The sequence below is a fragment of the Canis lupus genome, chromosome 15 (assembly GCF_048164855.1).
Source record: "Canis lupus baileyi chromosome 15, mCanLup2.hap1, whole genome shotgun sequence".
NCBI classification, from domain to species: Eukaryota; Metazoa; Chordata; class Mammalia; order Carnivora; family Canidae; genus Canis; species Canis lupus.
This window is the reverse complement of record NC_132852.1, coordinates 20472952-20490618: the sequence shown is the minus strand read 5'-3', so window position 1 is coordinate 20490618 and position 17667 is coordinate 20472952. Positions and strand designations below refer to the sequence as shown.

Genomic DNA, 17667 nt, shown 5'->3' with positions numbered 1-17667 from the left:
CCTTTTCATATTTGTGCCTTAAATGTTCCCATGGCATTGGACACATGGTAGGCACTTAGTATGTGCTAATTGAATGAAGAAATGGAGTTGTACATGTTTGCCACTGTTGTACTCTAAGTACTGGTACTTTCCTGATTCATAAAGAACAAGTGCATCTCAAAGAAACATGGAGAGGGGGCAGTAAATAGAGATCCTCAGCTCTCAGGTGTCAATAAGAGCTTTGGTAAAAAATCAGAGTAGTAGTACTGTTTGTATTATGCTTTACTACTTAAAAACTAAACAAATGTACTCCTCTCATTTGAGCCTCATAGTGCTTTGAATTGTTTTTTCCATTTTGTAGATGAGGAAACATGGTCAGAGTATCCCTCCTTTTTCCCCAGCTTCATAAACAGCTAGTAACATAAACTGGTACTGTTTTTCTTGAAAGCTTCAAAAGTTGTGGCCTTATCTCAGTAATTGTACTTATCTATGCTAAGGAAACAAAAAGGAAAAAAAGTTGGGGTTCAGTGTTGTCTAAACAGTATGATTCCAACTGTGTTTAAACAAAAATTGGAATGCATAAAGACTAGAAGAAAGTATATCAAAATGTTAAGAGTGATTTTATCATCTTTAAACTCTTCTGTATTTTCTAAACCTTTCATAATTGAGTATTTCTTTTTATTTAATCAGAAAAGAAACCTCACATTTGTTTGTATTTCGAATCAACTTCCTCACAGTCATATTGCTAGGAAATGGCAGAGTGAAAGTTTTAATCCTGGCCTTCTCTCAAGTCTAAAGGATCCTTTTGGCAAAACTATCAATTCTGACACAACCCCTACATTTTACAAAATTTAGTAATTTTTATCTCATCTCATTGTCTTTATCGAAGAGTGAGATCTTCAAAGAGTAAACAGTTGGTGGAAGTTGGGGAACGGCACTAAATTGAAAGGCAGGCTGTTTAATTAATTGGATATTATCAAGTTACCTAAATAATAGTTATAGGACTTCAGACCTTATAACTGTTACTTAGAAAACTATAATGATTGAATTTTGGTGCACTAAAAAAATCCTTGAATTGTATAAAATATACCTTGTGTGTATTTACATATTCATTTTCATCAAAGACTTATTTTTAGATTTAATCATTACTTTCAGATTCTTTATAACATAGACTAATGGTTTTTGTTATATGATTACTGGAGTGCAGCATATTTGACTGCTAGTACTGAATTTTACAGTCCTCTCGTCCCTCAGGGGTTGTAGGAGGTTCACTTTGATGTGTATGCTTCTGAGAGTGAACAGCAGAAGTTTATTATATGATAGTCATCATCAGTCACATTAAGTTTATATATAAGCTTATAACAAGTCTTCTGATATTTTCCCTACTAAAATTTTTAAACAAATTATAAACCATATTTTGTGATAATATTTCAGTTCAGGCAAGCAGTTTTAAAGAAATTTGCTTTTATTTAAAAAAAATTCACTTACTCATATTATATACCCTGTCTTTACTATTCATACACATTTTATGTTCATCCTTATGTCTGCCCTTTCCTACAGCACATGCTAGGAGAATACTACAGCAGTCTAACAGAAATGCATGCAATGAAGCACCAGGTAACAACCTGCTTAGTTTTGGTGTCCACTTTTTGTTAATTTTTTTCCATTAGTCTTAAATATTATTCTTAGTTTTATTTTAAGATATAGCTTAGTTATATATGTCATTTGGCTAGTAAAAGTGAGAGAGAATTCATATTCATAAAATTCTGAAGGCTTTCATTTGTAATTTTTGGGTGGTAAAATTAGCTGCTTTTCTTGTTCTCATTTTCGATTACTGTATGTAACATAACCAACACATTCATAAAGATAGTAGAAAAAAATTTTTTAAATTGATTGTTTTATTTGAAGTTACTTATTTTATATTTCTTAAATGCTTAAAAGCATTAATGTTTTTTGAAACAATTTTTTCCCTAGCTTTACAGTGATTTGCAGTGTTAAGTATTGTGTGTAACTTCTGTTGTGCTTACTTTTCATTACTAGTCAGTATCTATAAAAAAAAGCCAATAAACCATTAAATAAAATTGATGACATGCAAAGACCATGATAAATAAAAATACATGGAAAGTTACAAAGATTCCAAAATACCGTTTTTGTCTTTACACTGTGTATTTTCTTTAAACATGTTTCTGTGTGATTTAGAATTATAAATATTAATGCCTCCTGCACTATACATAAGTGAAAAATAAAAGCTTATTATGAATCTTAGGAGATTCTAAAAAGAAGAACAAAGATTTAGCACAGACAACGCTTGAATTATATTTTTGACACTTCCTAAAGAAAAGAACTCTGAAAATAGGATAAAAATAAGATGGATTCAGAGAAACCTGAGTAAGATCAAGGGTTTTTCTAGCCTACACTAATGCATTTTAGTTTAGGAGGAGAAACTGGCAAAAACTCTCCACCTCTATTGTAGGGCTAGGGAAGTGTGGGCAGTGAAGCATGTGTTCAGTCAGCATAATTCATTATTCAGGAATAATTTCATCTTTAATGATACATAATTTAAAATGATAATTTTATATATGGAGGTATGACAGATGTCATTAAATATGCTTTATTATATCTTTGAAATAAGCATTTTCTAATTGGTCAAACTACAGTATATAAATTGGAAGTTTGCATATTAAATTATATCTTCTTGGATTTTTCCTTTAAGTAAAGATTTACTACAGAGATAATTTTAGTTCCTACTTATACCATATTTGAATATTTTAAAACTATTAACATAACTTTTAATATTTTATATTTATTATTATTTTATAATAATTGTAGAAATTAGGACCTGAAGATGTTAAGATACAAGATGTAAGTTAGTAGGAAGCTTTTTCTTTAGGCCTCATTTGCTTTGCATATTTTTACCCTCTCTTGCAAAAAGTGAATTAAATATTTACAATCTTTGTATATTTATTTAAAAAGCACAATATATTCACTCAATATTTTAAATTCTTTTTCTTTGGTAACTTGTCACACATATTTGCGGAACCCAAATATTTAGCTACCCATGGTTCTACTGTTGCTCTAGAAAGGGTACAGAGTTTGATAGCTAGACTAGCTACTTAGAGATTTTTTTTTTTTAAGATTTTATTTATTTTAGGGGCACCTGGGTAGGTCAGTGGTTGAGCCATCTGCCTTTGCCTCAGGTCGTGATCCAGGGGTCCTGGAATCAAGTCCCACTTCTCCCTTTGCCTAGGTCTCTGTGTCTCTCTAAAATAAATAAACTCTGTTTTTTAAAGAGTTTATTTATTTTAGAGAGAGAGAAGAGTGCATGTGTGCACGTGTGAGAGTGGGGAGGGGTGAGGGCAGAGGGAGAGAATCTTGAGGCCTGTGGAGGCCTGTGTGAGGCTTGATCTCATGACTCTCAGATCATGACCTGAGCAGAAATCAAGAGTCTGATGCTTAACAGACTGAGCCACCCAGGTGCTCTAGAGGTTTTTTTTTTTTTTTAATAGAGAACTCAAAATGGGAAGTTTCTAATTTGCACTCTTAACAATAAAGGTTTGAATATATACCTTTAACAGTGATAATTCTGTGTTAACAAACACATATAGCAGAATTGTTGAGTGATGCCGATTTTGTGAAACTGAGAGTGTGCATTGGATCATGCCAGTCTGACTTACACTGAGTGGGGTCAGTAAGACACTAGCAAAATTGACCTATATTGTGTACCCTCACAAATTCAATTTTTCATCAATGCACATAGCTGATTTGAGAATTAGTAGTCCTAACTAAATAGACCTTAAAATAGTAACTTTTATTGCCAGCATTCAGTTTATTCTAAATATTAACTAAAAGAATTTCCTTCTCTGTAACAAAGTTCATATTAGCAAAAAAAAAAAAAAAAAAAAGGTTATTTGTAGTTAATTCCGTTCAAGTGCTGAAAGATTTCCACTGGTCATTTCTATGAAATGTGTAAAATTTTCCAGATAGTTTTTTTGAGAAATAAGCATGGCCTGAGTAATGCTAGGTAATATTATTCATACATTTAAGTATTTTCTCTATAGTATATATCTTGATATTTTTGAGACTATTTTTATCTTGGTAATTTTTAAGATTCTTTTTCTACTTTAGAAGTCCTGAAATAGAATTGAGTCTGTTCTGATTTTTAAGTAATTTAAACCTAAATAATGATATCAGCTAATAGAAATTGTTAGGAATGTATTTTACCATTATTACCTTCCTGATCTTTTATATCTTCCAGAAACTGGGAGTGATTTTTCCATGTTTGAAGCTTTGCGGGATACTATTTATTCTGAAGTAGCTACATTAATTTCTCAAAATGAATCTCATCCACATTTTCTTATTGAACTCTTCCATGAACTTCAGCTACTTAATACAGACTACTTGAGACAAAGGGCTTTATATGCATTGCAGGTATCTGGTACCCAACATTCTTTTTTAACCCTTTCTGGTACCGATTTTCTTCATGATTTTACTGTTTGCTTTCTTACACTGAAGTACATCCTGTTCCATAGGTGTTATGATGTTTTTCGTGTGCTTCCTTGCCATTTTAAAACTTATTGTATAGCTTAAGTAGCCTTTAGATAAAGTCTTTCTCTGAGAAGTTTCTTTAGTGTTTTACCTTAAATGTTACTTCTTCCTCATAAGTAAGGTATGTTTTACGTGTGCTTCCTTGCCATTTTAAAACTTATTGTATAGCTTAAGTAGCCTTTAGATAAAGTCTTTCTCTGAGAAGTTTCTTTAGTGTTTTACCTTAAATGTTACTTCTTCCTCATAAGTAAGGTATGAGATAAGGAGTATTGTATTTACTTACCTGTTTGCTTATGCGTTTAAATTGGTGATAAAAAATAAATGTTTTACATAAGTAACTATCTTATTTTCTTATTTAGGACATAGTAACCAGACATATTTCTGAGAACCATGAAAAAGAAGGAGAAAATGTAAAGTCAGTGAATTCTGGTACTTGGATAGCATCAAACTCAGAGCTTACCCCCAGTGAAAGCCTTGCTACCACTGATGATGTAAGCTGATAATGATTAATGAATGTAGTTGTAATTTTAGTATGTAGTAAACAGAAGTAAGTTGTTATAAATTGTGAATATACTCGATACTTGGTTTTTAGCTTTCTTAAAAAGCTAAGTGTAGCACATTATCTTGAGGTGAGGTATATAACTCAAAATATATCAGCAAACACCAAAAATTATAGATAAATGCTAAAGTGTAAAATAGCTGTGTTTGTATTTCTGATGCCCAATATAAGGAATTGACTCACAACAGACATTTAGTAAAAATTTGTGTTTATTTAAGGTACTCAGTAAACCAGACTGTAGTCAGATCACAGAACCCTATAATAAATAAATACAAGATAAATCAAGTCTTTGGGTTTGAAGAGAAGCCTGGGCAAAAAGAATGTCATCCAGGAAAAAACATGAAATTTAATGTATTCAATTTTATGAAGAAAATTTTGAATGAAGTAAAGGAGCTTGGGAATGGGAGAGTGGTGAGGGAAATCATATATTTTCAATAAACTGTGTCCTTCAGTAGCCCCCACATAGCACATAAGCCAGTGAATGATTTGATGGCAAACTGCTAGGATAGTGAAGAGGTAATATGCTAGGTATTTCGAAAACACCTACTTAAAGGTTTGGACTGTAATTCTATTATAAAAGATATTATGGGGTCCTGGGATGGCAAATACATTTCTTTTCTATGCCAGCTCTAGTATGTTGATTTTCATGGATAAGAATGCCAAATATCTGCTCTACGTAGAGAGCTGGAAGTGGTATTACTTTGTTTCTGCCCATTGCTGATATACTAGCATTGTATGTTTTTTTGATAAGATAGTATTTCCTCAAAAGATTTTTTTTTTCACATTTAGTAATTTCCTTGTAACTGTTGAGGACTTTTTCTGAATTTTTGCTCTTTAACTTGTGTTTATTTTTTTTTTAACTTGTGTTTAAAAACTACTTCCCCAAGTCCTCTTTTCTGCTCCAACTCCACTACTATGCTGAACACAAACTTGTGTCCAAAAATGATAACAGTTTTAAATCACTTTACAATGTCAAATATAAATTAATGTAAGTATTTCTTGGGATTGTTGTTATAACTGATGAAAATTGTATATTTGTTTTTGTAGAAAATGAAGTGTGGTCCAGCCATATACATAAATAGGGAATATGTGGTTATATTAAAGTTTATTATGCACTGAAATAACTTGGTGAGAGCAGGAATGGTTTCTCTGCCTCCCATAACTCCATTGCCTCCCTTTTTATCCAGATTTTATATAGATGGTATTAACTTTGTTATTTTAAAATATTTGAGCACATTGGCCTTTAGTATCAATAAATAGCAAGTTGAAAATTGAGATACGATGTATGATAAAGTTAATCTGACAAGATTCTAGAAGTTTTTCCTTATAACTGTTGATAACTTAAATAAATGTAAAGATACTGACCTTAATAAGTAGGTATCTTAGTTGGGCTTGGCACAACAAAATACTACAGACTGGATGCCTTAAACAACAGCCATTTATTTTTCACAGTTCTGGAGAGTGGGAAGTCCAAGATCATGGTGTCCGCAGATTGGTACTTGGTTAGGACCCTCTTCCTGGCTTGCAGATAGCCACATTCTCCCTGTGTCCTCACATGGCTCTGATGTCTCTCTCTCTCTTTTTTTTTTTTTTTTTTAAGATTTCATTAATTTAATCAGAGACAGAGACAGAGAGAGAGAGAGAGTTCGGCACAGGCAGAAGGAGAAGCAGGCTCCATGCAGGGAGCCTGACGTGGGACTCAATCCTGGGTCTCCAGTATCACACCCTGGGCTGAAGGCAGCGCTAACCGCTGAGCCGCCAGGGCTGCCCTGGTATGTCTTTTCTTAAAAGGGCGCTAATGCCACCATGGGGGATCCCACTCTCATTAACTCATCTAAGAACTTGATTACCTCCCAAAAGCCCACCTCCTAATACATTGGGAGTTAAGGCTTCCACATAGGAATTTGGGGGGGGGAACACAGAGATTCAGCCCATAACCACACAGACCCGGCACAAATAACTGTACTTGTTATTTTAGTATCATTTTTTAAATAACTAAATCAGTTCTTTAATTTTTCATCCAGAACTTAAATTTGTCATTAATTTAACATCCTCCCTTTATTAGTGCTCTTTAATCAGCAGCAGCACAACATCCAGTGTTCCTACTCAGCTATCTAGAGCAGTGCTGTCCAGTAGAACTTACTACAACGATGGAAATGTTTTATATATGCATTGTCTAATATGGTAGCCATTAGCTACATGGGCTATCAAGCACTTGAAATGTGGGTAATGGGACCAAGGAACTAAATTTTAACATAAATAGCCACATGGCTAGTAGTTTCCCTGTTGAACAGATACAGACTCTCATTCTCCCAGGTTTCTATGCCAAAGTCTTTTTTTTTTTTTTTAAGATTTTAATTTATTTATATGAGAGAGAACAAGAGAGATCACAGAAGGAGAGGGAAGGCTGACTCCCTGCTGAACAGAGAGCGCAATGTGGGCTCGATCCCAGGATGCCGAGATCATGACCTGAGCCAAAGTCAGATACTTAACTGACTGAGCCACCCAGGCACCCCAGGCCAAGGTCTTTTGAGCTAGCATATACATATTCCAGAGACATATTTCAGAGTGTGTAAGAGCCTTTATGGCCAGGAAAGAGAAAAGTAAAAGGCATCTGAGAATTAGAAGTCAAAGAGGATTAAGAATTGAAGTTTAGGGAGAGGAAGAAACACTTTTTATCTTGTATTCCAAGTGCCATAAAATGGCAAAAGCACATCTGCTTTCCAATTTTCATTGAAGGAGGAACAAAATGGTTCCGTTTCCTAAAACATGTTCCATAATGCCTAAATTTCCTTTAATCAGAGAAAGAACTTTTATTTCATAATTGAAAAGTTTAAAAGATTAATAGCTAGGAGAAAGAACACAGTTGTGAAATGAGTTTTAGAATGTGAGACTCCCCTTAATCACACTATACACACAGAAATTATTTTGAAATTAAAGTCCTGAAAAGTCTAAAACTATAAAACGTCTTTAAAAAATCTTCATGATTTAACATAAGCAAAGATTTCTTAGGGTGCACAAAGCATTAACTGGAAAAGAAAAGAATTGACAAACTAGACTTCATTAAAAATAGAATCTTGCGGGATCCCTGGGTGGCGCAGTGGTTTAGCGCCTGCCTTTGGCCCAGGGCGCGATCCTGGAGACCCGGGATCGAGTCCCACATCGGGCTCCCAGTGCATGGAGCCTGCTTCTCCCTCTGCCTATGTCTCTGCCTCTCTCTCTCTCTCTCTCTGTGACTATTATAAATAAATAAAAATTTAAAAAAAAAAAAGAATCTTGCTTTTCAAAAGACACCATTAGGAGAACATAATCTTGGTACATATATCTGACAAGGACTATATAGAAATGACAAATCCCGACTACATAAAGAACTTTTACAATTCACTTATAAGACCAACGACTTGGTAAAATAGGAGCAAGAGATTTGAACAGGCACTACAGGAAGAAGATCTCTAAACAGTGGTCAGTGTGCAAGTTAAAGCCACAGGAGAAATTACCTCCCATGCACGAGAAAGGCTGAAATTAAAAAGATTGACAATTAGAAGTGTTGGTGTGAATGTAGAGCATTTGGAACTTTCACACTGCTTATGAGATTATAAAATTGTACAACCACTTTGGAAAGCAATTTGGCGGTTTCTTAAAAAAAAGTTAAACATAAACTTGGCATGTGACCAGTTTTTCTTATAGATAGTCATCCAAGAGAAATGAAAACCTAAGTCCACAAAAACATTTGTATTCTAATGTTTATAACATCTTTAGTCATGATAGCCTCAAACTGGAGCATCAGATAAATGGATAAAATATGGTATATGCTTACAGTGGAATACTATTCAGCCATTAAGAAATAATGAACTTCTAAAATATGACAACATGAATTAATTTCAGAAACATATTGAATGAAAGAAAAGCAGCCAGACACAGAAGAGTATATACTGAATTGTTCTAGAGCCAGCAAGACGATCTGTGGTGATAGAAATATTATGAGTGGGGTGTAGTGGAGACTGACTACAGAAGGATACAAAGGAACGTTCTGGGCTGATGGAAATGGTCTTTTAGGGAAGGTGGTTACATGGGTGTATGTTTTTTTTAGAACTCCTCAAACTGTGTACACTTAGTGGGTGCACTGTTGTATGTAAATTATATTTCAATAAAGTTCATTTTAAAAAATACGAATGATGCTGTCATGTTTTTCTTTTGATAAAACCAGATATAGTAAGGTCCTAGGCATTGTTAGGCTTCCGAGATGGGAGAATTTCCCTGAGGGTGTAGAAATAATTTAAAATGTTTACTTTTCCAAGTTAGAATTTAATCAGCAGCTGGCTCTGTGTATTTTCATCTACTTAATGATACATGTTCTGAAAGGTTACTTAATATTTTAATGTTCTTTGTGGCTGTTCAACCTTTAATAGCTTTGGTTATATCACAATTTTAAGTATATAGTTTTATGCAAATACTTAGCTTCTATATTAAATCTTTAGTATTTGTCATAAAATTTTTAAAAGAAATATTAGTGATTTTTATTTTCTTTAAACTATAACTTAGGAAACTTTTGAGAAGAACTTTGAGAGAGAAACACATAAAATAAGTGAGCAAAATGATGCTGATAATGCTAGCGTCATGTCTGTATCTTCAAATTTTGAGCCTTTTGCAACAGATGATCTAGGTAAGCAGAATTTTTTATAATCTTAGGAACATGACTTTAATACAGCCTTTGAATTATATTGATTAAGAAACAAAAGTCCAAAAAAGGCAAAATGTGGTGGAAAGACTGGACTTAAAAGTCTATCGGTGTAAAATCAAGAATCTTCTGTTAACTCTTTAGCCTTTGACAAATCATCTCATATTCTGACTGCATATTCTAAGGAAATGGGAGTCTTAACCTATCTTGCTCTATGTTCTTTGAAAAATATATAGAACTTTCTAGCGTGTCTGATAGCTCAAGAAATGTTAACTTACTTCCCTTAAGGTTTTCTAGTTAATGGGAAAAATTTAGAGGTATCAGGGCTTCATCCAATCACATTTTCAATAATACTCACTTCCTAATTTGCAAGAACTGAAATTTCTTAGCATAGATAATACAGTGAGAAACCCAGCTAATTCTGAATGTACATTGATGCATTACTTTTTGTTTTCATCATTAGTAAAACAGATGCTTGGTGGGGTATATAATTCAAAGGAAAGAATAAAAGCCAGAATCTCAGGACTTGGAAAGGAGACTCGGGAAAAGAAACACATGCTCAGTTTGTTTTCCTGGCTCTGGCCAATTCAGATACCAGAGGTTCGATCATTCAGACCTCTAGGGTACTTAGTTGATAAAATGATCTAACGTCCTATTATTCTAGTGTTTGCTCATAGGATAATTAGATGATTCCAAAGGCCTACAAAGAAAGGGGCCAAGCTTTGCCCTGTTATTAGGTATGCACCTTTTACCAAAGCAGTAAGTCTTTCTTTTGCCTTACAGTGACTATCACGGACTCTAAGCCTAGCTCTCTTCTGAGGAAATCAAGTCTGAGCTGATTTCATCCCATTATAGAGACAAATCTCTCTGTGTCCCGCTCTGTTTCCTTCATTTATTCCCCCTTTCTGAGTTACCAAAATGACTTTGAGTCCTCTCTGTTTTGTTTCATTTACTGATTTTTTTTTTCTCAAAATCCTTCACCCCTACCTAGCTTTGCCTAAAGTAGATGAAAACTGGGAACTCTTTCTTAGGCCTTTTCCTTACCTTCTTTACTTGCATTCAGTTAGATCCTTTTCATCAGAATTTGGGTGACATCTTGGGATTTATTTTCTTTGTACTGTTTACATGAAGCAACATAGTGACTATGAAATCAATATGGGCTTCAGAATCTAAAAGAGTAATATATGCCAAGTCACCCAACTAGTATAGTGTTTGGAACTTGCTACTTTTCCTTACCTATGGTCAGACCTTTTTTTTTTTTTTTTTTTAATTAATACATTGTGAGGAATACATGATAAAGTTTGCTTTATATATTCTCAAAATGTTTCTGTTTCATATGTAGGTAACACTGTGATTCACTTAGATCAGGCATTAGCCAGAATGAGGGAATACGAGCGTATGAAGACTGAGGCTGAAAGTAGCACAAATATAAGATGCACCTGCAGAATTCTTGAGGATGAGGATGGTGCTGCCGCCACAAGTACGGTTACTAATTTAGAAGGTGTGTTCTCGGTTGAGTAAAAGTACAAAAACTGTTCTATATGTAAAGAAAATGTATAGCCTCACCTGATGCCTAATAGTTTTATTACCACTTTCTTTTAAATAAGGGTGCTAAAACTATATAGATTCTCCTTTGTATTATTTCAGCATAAAATCATCAGATTTCAATATTTAGAATTCTGAATAACGCATATGTCTAATGTCACAGGCTTTATTTTGCTAATGAATCATTTTCTTTTTAAAAATAGAAACTCCTATTGAAAATCATGGTTCACAACAACCTGTAAGTGAAGTTTCTACTGTTCCATGTCCTAGAATTGATACTCAGCAGCTGGACCGGCAAATTAAAGCCATTATGAAAGAAGTCATTCCTTTTTTGAAGGTAAGCAATATTTTTTTTTAAATAAATACTTTCTGTGTTTTGTTCTCTAATACTTATAAAAGACTTCATTGTAGTAAATTCAGAAAATAACAGGTAAACAAAAGAAAGCTAAAAACACATTGGTTTCATCAATTATTCTGTAAATTTATCTCCTGTTATTTGTAAAATATATACTCACCCCCCAGAAAAGGATATTTCTTTTCCTATAAGTTATAAGAATATGTATATATATTTACATAGATATATTTGTGTAGATGGGTACATTTGATAGTTTGAAACCATTCTTTGAGGTTGAGTTGACTTAAACTATGCAAGCATTTATTTGCTTTCATTTTAGGCATAGATAAGTGTTGCCTTTTTTGTGTTAATGCTTTTGTTTTATCATGAGCGATCCAATAAATACCTTTAAGCATGGCTTTTTTGATAAAATTATAATTACTTAGAAAAAAATTATAATTACTTAGTAATATACTAAGTATATTTGCAATATTTTTTATCTTGAAATAATTTTTAATGTTTTAAAATTTAGTGCACACAAATACATGTTTTAGCTAAAGAATGAAAATGTATGTATGGTGTCTAATAAAATTGACATTACAAAAGAAGACCATGTTAAAACCTCAAGATAGAAGTAAACATTTAAGTAAAACAAAACCCAAAAAAAACCCATATGCTAAGACATACTGCCTTTAAAATCCTGATAAATAGAGTTGCCTAAATGCAGACTTGAGACATTGAGATTTTACTTTAGGACTAAAAAAAACCCCAAAAGACACCAGAATGCCTCTCATTTTAAATGTGTTTTTAAAAATGTCTGCACATTGTTTTCCTGCTGGCAATTGCAGTGTAATCAAGTAGATAATAAAACAGCTGTATTCCAATAGGATGATAAAAAAGTATGCCATCTGGTCTTCCTGTTAAGTATAGTTTACTTCATAAAGCAACAAGAAGTCACACTACATACTACTTTTCTATGTCAGACCTTCCCTGCCACTCATGCTCCAAAGTGAACACAGTTGAAAACTCCTTAAGAGAAAATGAAAACAAAAATTTTCACGTTTATAGTTTCTAAGCATAGGATAATCTGTGCAGAAGGAAAGTACAGGAAGAGTGTTACCATTGATGTGCTCTTCAGGAAAATTCTACTTACAGATCCTCAGATGGATAGAATCGCTGATTTACATACTGGTCATTGGGAGGAAAAAAACAAGACTTTCAGAATTTCCTCAGATTTTGGTAGGTCCTTCCAAAATACAAAGATCAGAGATAATTTATTCATATAGTCCTTTCCTAAAACTTTATCAAATAATTAAGTAGCACCATAATGGCGGAAGTCATAGTGAGGAAAAGGAGGTAAGGGAAGAAAAGAGTACTCCCTTTTTACTACCCACTCTTTATCAGACTACTAGGATTCAGTGAGTTCTTAGTGAATACAGTAATCAAAATGTGTTTTATTGGAATAAAGTACTTTCTAGAGGGAGTCTGCCCAGAACGTAGTGCTTCCTTTAACATTTCAAAAGAAGTATGTAATTTCAGGGCAGCCTGGGTGGCTCAGCGGTTTAGTGCCGCCTTCAGTCCAGGGCCTGATCCTGAGAGACCCAGGATCGAGTCTCACGTCAGGCTCCCTGCATGGAGCCTGCTTCTCCCTCTGCTTGTGTCTCTGCCTCTCTCTCTCTCTCTGTCTCTCTCATGAATGAATAAATAAAATATTAAAAAAAAAAAAAGGAAGAAATATGTGATTTCAGGACAAGCAGATTTCTCTAAAATCCTAATGACAACCAGTTGCAGCTTGGCAAAGTTTTGCTTTAATGCTTAAGAATGTCAGATGATAATGATACTTAGAAGAGCATCTTTGTCACCACAGGGTAAGAATTTAAGCCGCACAAGAGGCATCTGCTAGCAAGTTATATGACTAAAAGAACCCAGAGTTCATCTATTTCTCTTTCTTATGTGAACTTCACTGAGCTATGGGGATCTCCTGGGGATCTAGGTTTATGGTTAACTTCCCTTCTTATTATAAACAAATCAATTCTAACCACCACGCCTGCTTTATGTAAAAATATCAAAACCTTATAAACCTTTATTGGTAGCAATATTTATTTACTATGTAATTATTTTCTGAGGTTTAAAATATCTAGATGATTTAGCTTTATGCTTAGGGAATGCAGTCATCTGCAGTTAGGAAATTTTATTGCTTTTACCATTTTGTGTCTGATTTAATTGATGTCCTCTCATAAATATTCACTTACTAAATTTAGCATTTCAGGAAGTTTTTGAGGCCAACCAGTGAGTAGAACTAATGATTAGATTTTAACTGTTATGTCTCATTTCACTTCAAATCTTGACTTTCTTGGTAGGATTATAGAACTTCTTTGTTAAAGTCAGCATTATACCCAGTCACCTAAGCTAGACTTCTTGACTCTCACAACTTCTGTCACCAGAAGTCAAAAATTGATTTTCATCTTAAGAGCAATCACTTTTCTTCTTTTCAATACATAATCTTAACTCAGATTCTCATATTTTGCCTAGCCAGCCTATCATAATGGGCATGAAATGAATGTTTACTCAGGAGACTCCTTAGCCTTCAAGAGATTTCACTACTGGACCTGATACATACTTTCCCAACTTTATCTCTCCCCACTCTCCTACTGTTCCACTCACTCACTCACTTCAAATTACTCAGTATTTCCTATTCCTGCCATTGCATTTTCATATATCAGCTCTTAGTACAGTTTGCCATTATCGAAAATTTAAATGCTCCACTCTTTTCTGCTTGGCTAAAATATCCTTTCTTCAGAGATAATTGTTGTTTCCAATCTGCTACCACAGCTACTTACAGAACCTGGTTTGTGCTGCTTTTAGGATATCTGTACATTCAGCAAGTACTGAGTGTCTGCTGTGAGCTGGCCCCAGTACTAGGGGATAAATAAGAAATAGCCCCTGGAATTAAAAAGTGTTATCAGTTGGACAGTGCATAGCATGTAGTGATTATTCATCTATCTGACTTTCTCCTCTGCTGTTTGAGCCCTTGAAGACGAGGGATTGTTTCTCCCCCCTTTTTTTTAACTACCTTTTCTGTCACATGATTTTTTCAAAAATGACCTTAAATCCTTCAGTTTAAGGAACCCTAGAAATCATCTGGTTTAGCCACCTCATTTTACACATTTCTACAGAAAACCAGAACATAAACTTACCTGAGTAAGGTTAGAAGATCTGCCCAAATGAGTTTAGCGGCAGAAGAGGGATTAGAATCATGACATACTTGATGTGGATGTTTTATGGACTCACTTCCACAAGTAAACCGTGATTTGGATTATTAGGTAGCTTGCACATGCTTCTAAAGGAAGATGAGGGAGAAGAGATTTGCCCAGAAAGGTTTGTTAGGGAAGTTAGGACAATGGTTCTCAACTGGGGGTGACTTTGACACTAAAAACATTTTGTAATGTCTACGTACAGTTTTAGTTCTCAGGACTCTTAGGAGAGTAGAGGGTGCTATTGGCATCTAGTGGGTAGAGGCCAGAGTGCTGCTGATCATCCTACACCACACAGACTGTCCCTAATGCCAAGACTGAGAAAGCTGAGTTAGAAGACCCATGGAGCAAGTGGGGAGCAGGTGAGTTGAAAGAATATGGTTGAAATGAACTGAACTGCAAATGGGAAGACAGGCCATATGGAAACCATGGCATGAGTAATTCTTAAGATATAGAAAAGAAGTGATAAAAAGTATTAATTCAGCCTGATTCTTTTACTGGCTGTTAATCTGCTGTGGTGGGTCAGAATACACAAATCCCTAACATGTGTAGTGCAGGAGTTTGGCTCTTCTTATGAATGTATATTTGTAAATGTATATCTGAATGTTGCGAAACATCTATGCAAGAAAAAAAAATCATGTGAATTAATATTTTTAAAACAATACTAAGTTTTTATCCTAACCAACTATGATTTTTTCTCAGGAGCACATGGATGAAGTATGCTCTTCTCAACTTCTAACTTCAGTAAGGCGTATGGTTTTGACCCTCACCCAACAAAATGATGAGAGCAAAGAATTTGTGAAGTTCTTTCATAAACAACTTGGAAGTATATTACAGGTAAGAGTTTATACTTATATGGCCTACCCTCTAGTTTGGAACTTTTTGTTGTCATTTTCTGGCAGTATGCAATTTATTCAAATAGATATTCATTCTGGCATCCATTGGGGAAGACATTTCAGTACCTTTTGAGGTTATTCCTTTACCTGGTTTTAAAAAAATTGTATTAGGGCCTGCATCTTCATTTGACTCGATAATTTCTAAGGCCTGTCCAAACTATGATAAAATTTTGTTTTGATTTTTCTCCTTCCCAGTAAGAACATTTCAAGGTTGGGATGTTTAGAAAGTAATTCTATGATATTTTCTAAAATAATTTTTTATCAGTGTGGGAAATCATAGAAACTAGAAAACTGTTGATTATAGAGACTTCTTAGGCTGTATGAGTAACTTTAAATTAATGTTAAGGTCATGGTTCTCAACTGAGGGCAATTTTGCAATGCCTGCAGACATTTGTCAGGCAGGAAGTGGCTGGTACTATATCATGTGGCCTGTTAATAGTGCTGGGGTTAAGAATCCCTTTGTTAAGTAAGGCTACCTTAGTTCATCTGATAAACATCTTTACAGTTAAATACACTCATGTATTTTTCCATTGAGATAGTTTAGTGATTTGTATTATTATTACTCCAAACTAGGAAATAGGTTTTTCTTTTTATCTTTATTACAAAAATTTTCCATAAAACTGTTCCTTCTTATTCTTGTGTTTTAGAGAGACTATTATCACTTTGTGTATTAACTTTCTAAAAACCTTAGGCTTGATGCAAATTTCCATCACTATAATTTTCCATTTTGTTTTTATTAAGGCTAAACTATAAATTCAATAATAGGTTTTAAGTTGTGCTGTCTCTAATTTTATTAACACATAATCTATAAGGAATATAAGACATGTGTTATGCAGTTTAAAACTGTTTAGGATAATTTTATTATTTTTTATAAATTTAAGTAGTTTATTCCTATAGAAAGAAATAACTCCATTCTAGAATCAGGCTCAAAGATAAATCATTTATAATTAAATATTTTTGTATTTTTGTTTATCAAGATCCATGTAATCCTACCTCAGTCTGTCTACTGTTACCATAATTGAGACAGATGCCAAAGTATTAATTTGGAAATAAATTTTTTTCTCCTTAAGAAAATCTGGCTGCTTTTCTTTTAATGCTATTCCTGATTCTTTTTTTCCCCCACAAGGGGACCTAGAGAAGAATAAAGTTCAGTTTATAGTAAATCTTGCCCAGAGTACTGAAAATCTTTCATGAGGTAGAGCTTAAAATACCATCTTCTACATTTTTTCTAAGAAACCTATTCAGTGAATTTTTTTTTTTTTTTTTTTTTTTCTTCACGAGGCAGCTTCATTTGTGCTTCTTCCAAGATTGTGCTAGATAAGGTGGTTTTTTGGAAGGAGGAGACACAGAACATAGTTGTTTACCTGTTTTCTAAATGGCACAGTCCATATTTTTAGGAAGAAAAAGAACTGCAGTTTTATGTTTAAAAAAATAAAAGTGTAGAATATAGTTGGCTTATTCATTTGATGATGCTGTATTTCAACTTGAATAGAGCTAAAGTGCCATTGTTTTTAAACTGATTCTGAAGGGAAAGTTTAAATTAGAATGACTGGCTGGCTTTATATAAAAGGGGAGAACTTAAAAAGTACTCTGACGTTAACATTTAGAGAGGACTTTGTATTTTCCTCTCTGGGTTACCTCAGCTTCTCACTGTGGTAAATATGTATCCCCTGGGTTGCTCATTTGTGGCTACCAGTTCTATTAATTAGGACAAAAGCTGTGGATGATCACATGTTCTTTCCTTTTGTATACTCTTTAAGCAGGACTAGCATGATTCCTACTTAGAATATTAACTATCTTGGGTGCCTGGGTGGCCCATTCGGCTAAATGTCCAACTCTCGGTTTTAGCTCAGGTTATAGTCTTGGGGTCCTGAGAT

At 33.9% G+C, this 17667-nt stretch overlaps 1 protein-coding gene across 50 annotated transcripts in view; it reads left to right on the top strand.

The window, feature by feature from the left end:
* Nucleotides 1-17667, top strand: part of PCM1 (pericentriolar material 1) — an 80468-nt gene that overhangs the window by 50684 nt on the left and 12117 nt on the right. For 42 of the 50 annotated variants that reach the window (XM_072776147.1, XM_072776124.1, XM_072776119.1 and 39 more), the window contains 8 exons: nt 1540-1596; nt 4235-4407; nt 4884-5015; nt 9626-9746; nt 11104-11262; nt 11510-11643; nt 12796-12879; nt 15597-15731. In XM_072776147.1, coding sequence (XP_072632248.1) covers nt 1540-1596; nt 4235-4407; nt 4884-5015; nt 9626-9746; nt 11104-11262; nt 11510-11643; nt 12796-12879; nt 15597-15731 — 995 coding nt within the window. The remainder of the gene's footprint in view (nt 1-1539; nt 1597-4234; nt 4408-4883; nt 5016-9625; nt 9747-11103; nt 11263-11509; nt 11644-12795; nt 12880-15596; nt 15732-17667) is intronic. The other 8 variants (XM_072776151.1, XM_072776150.1, XM_072776157.1 and 5 more) reach the window with 2 other exon arrangements.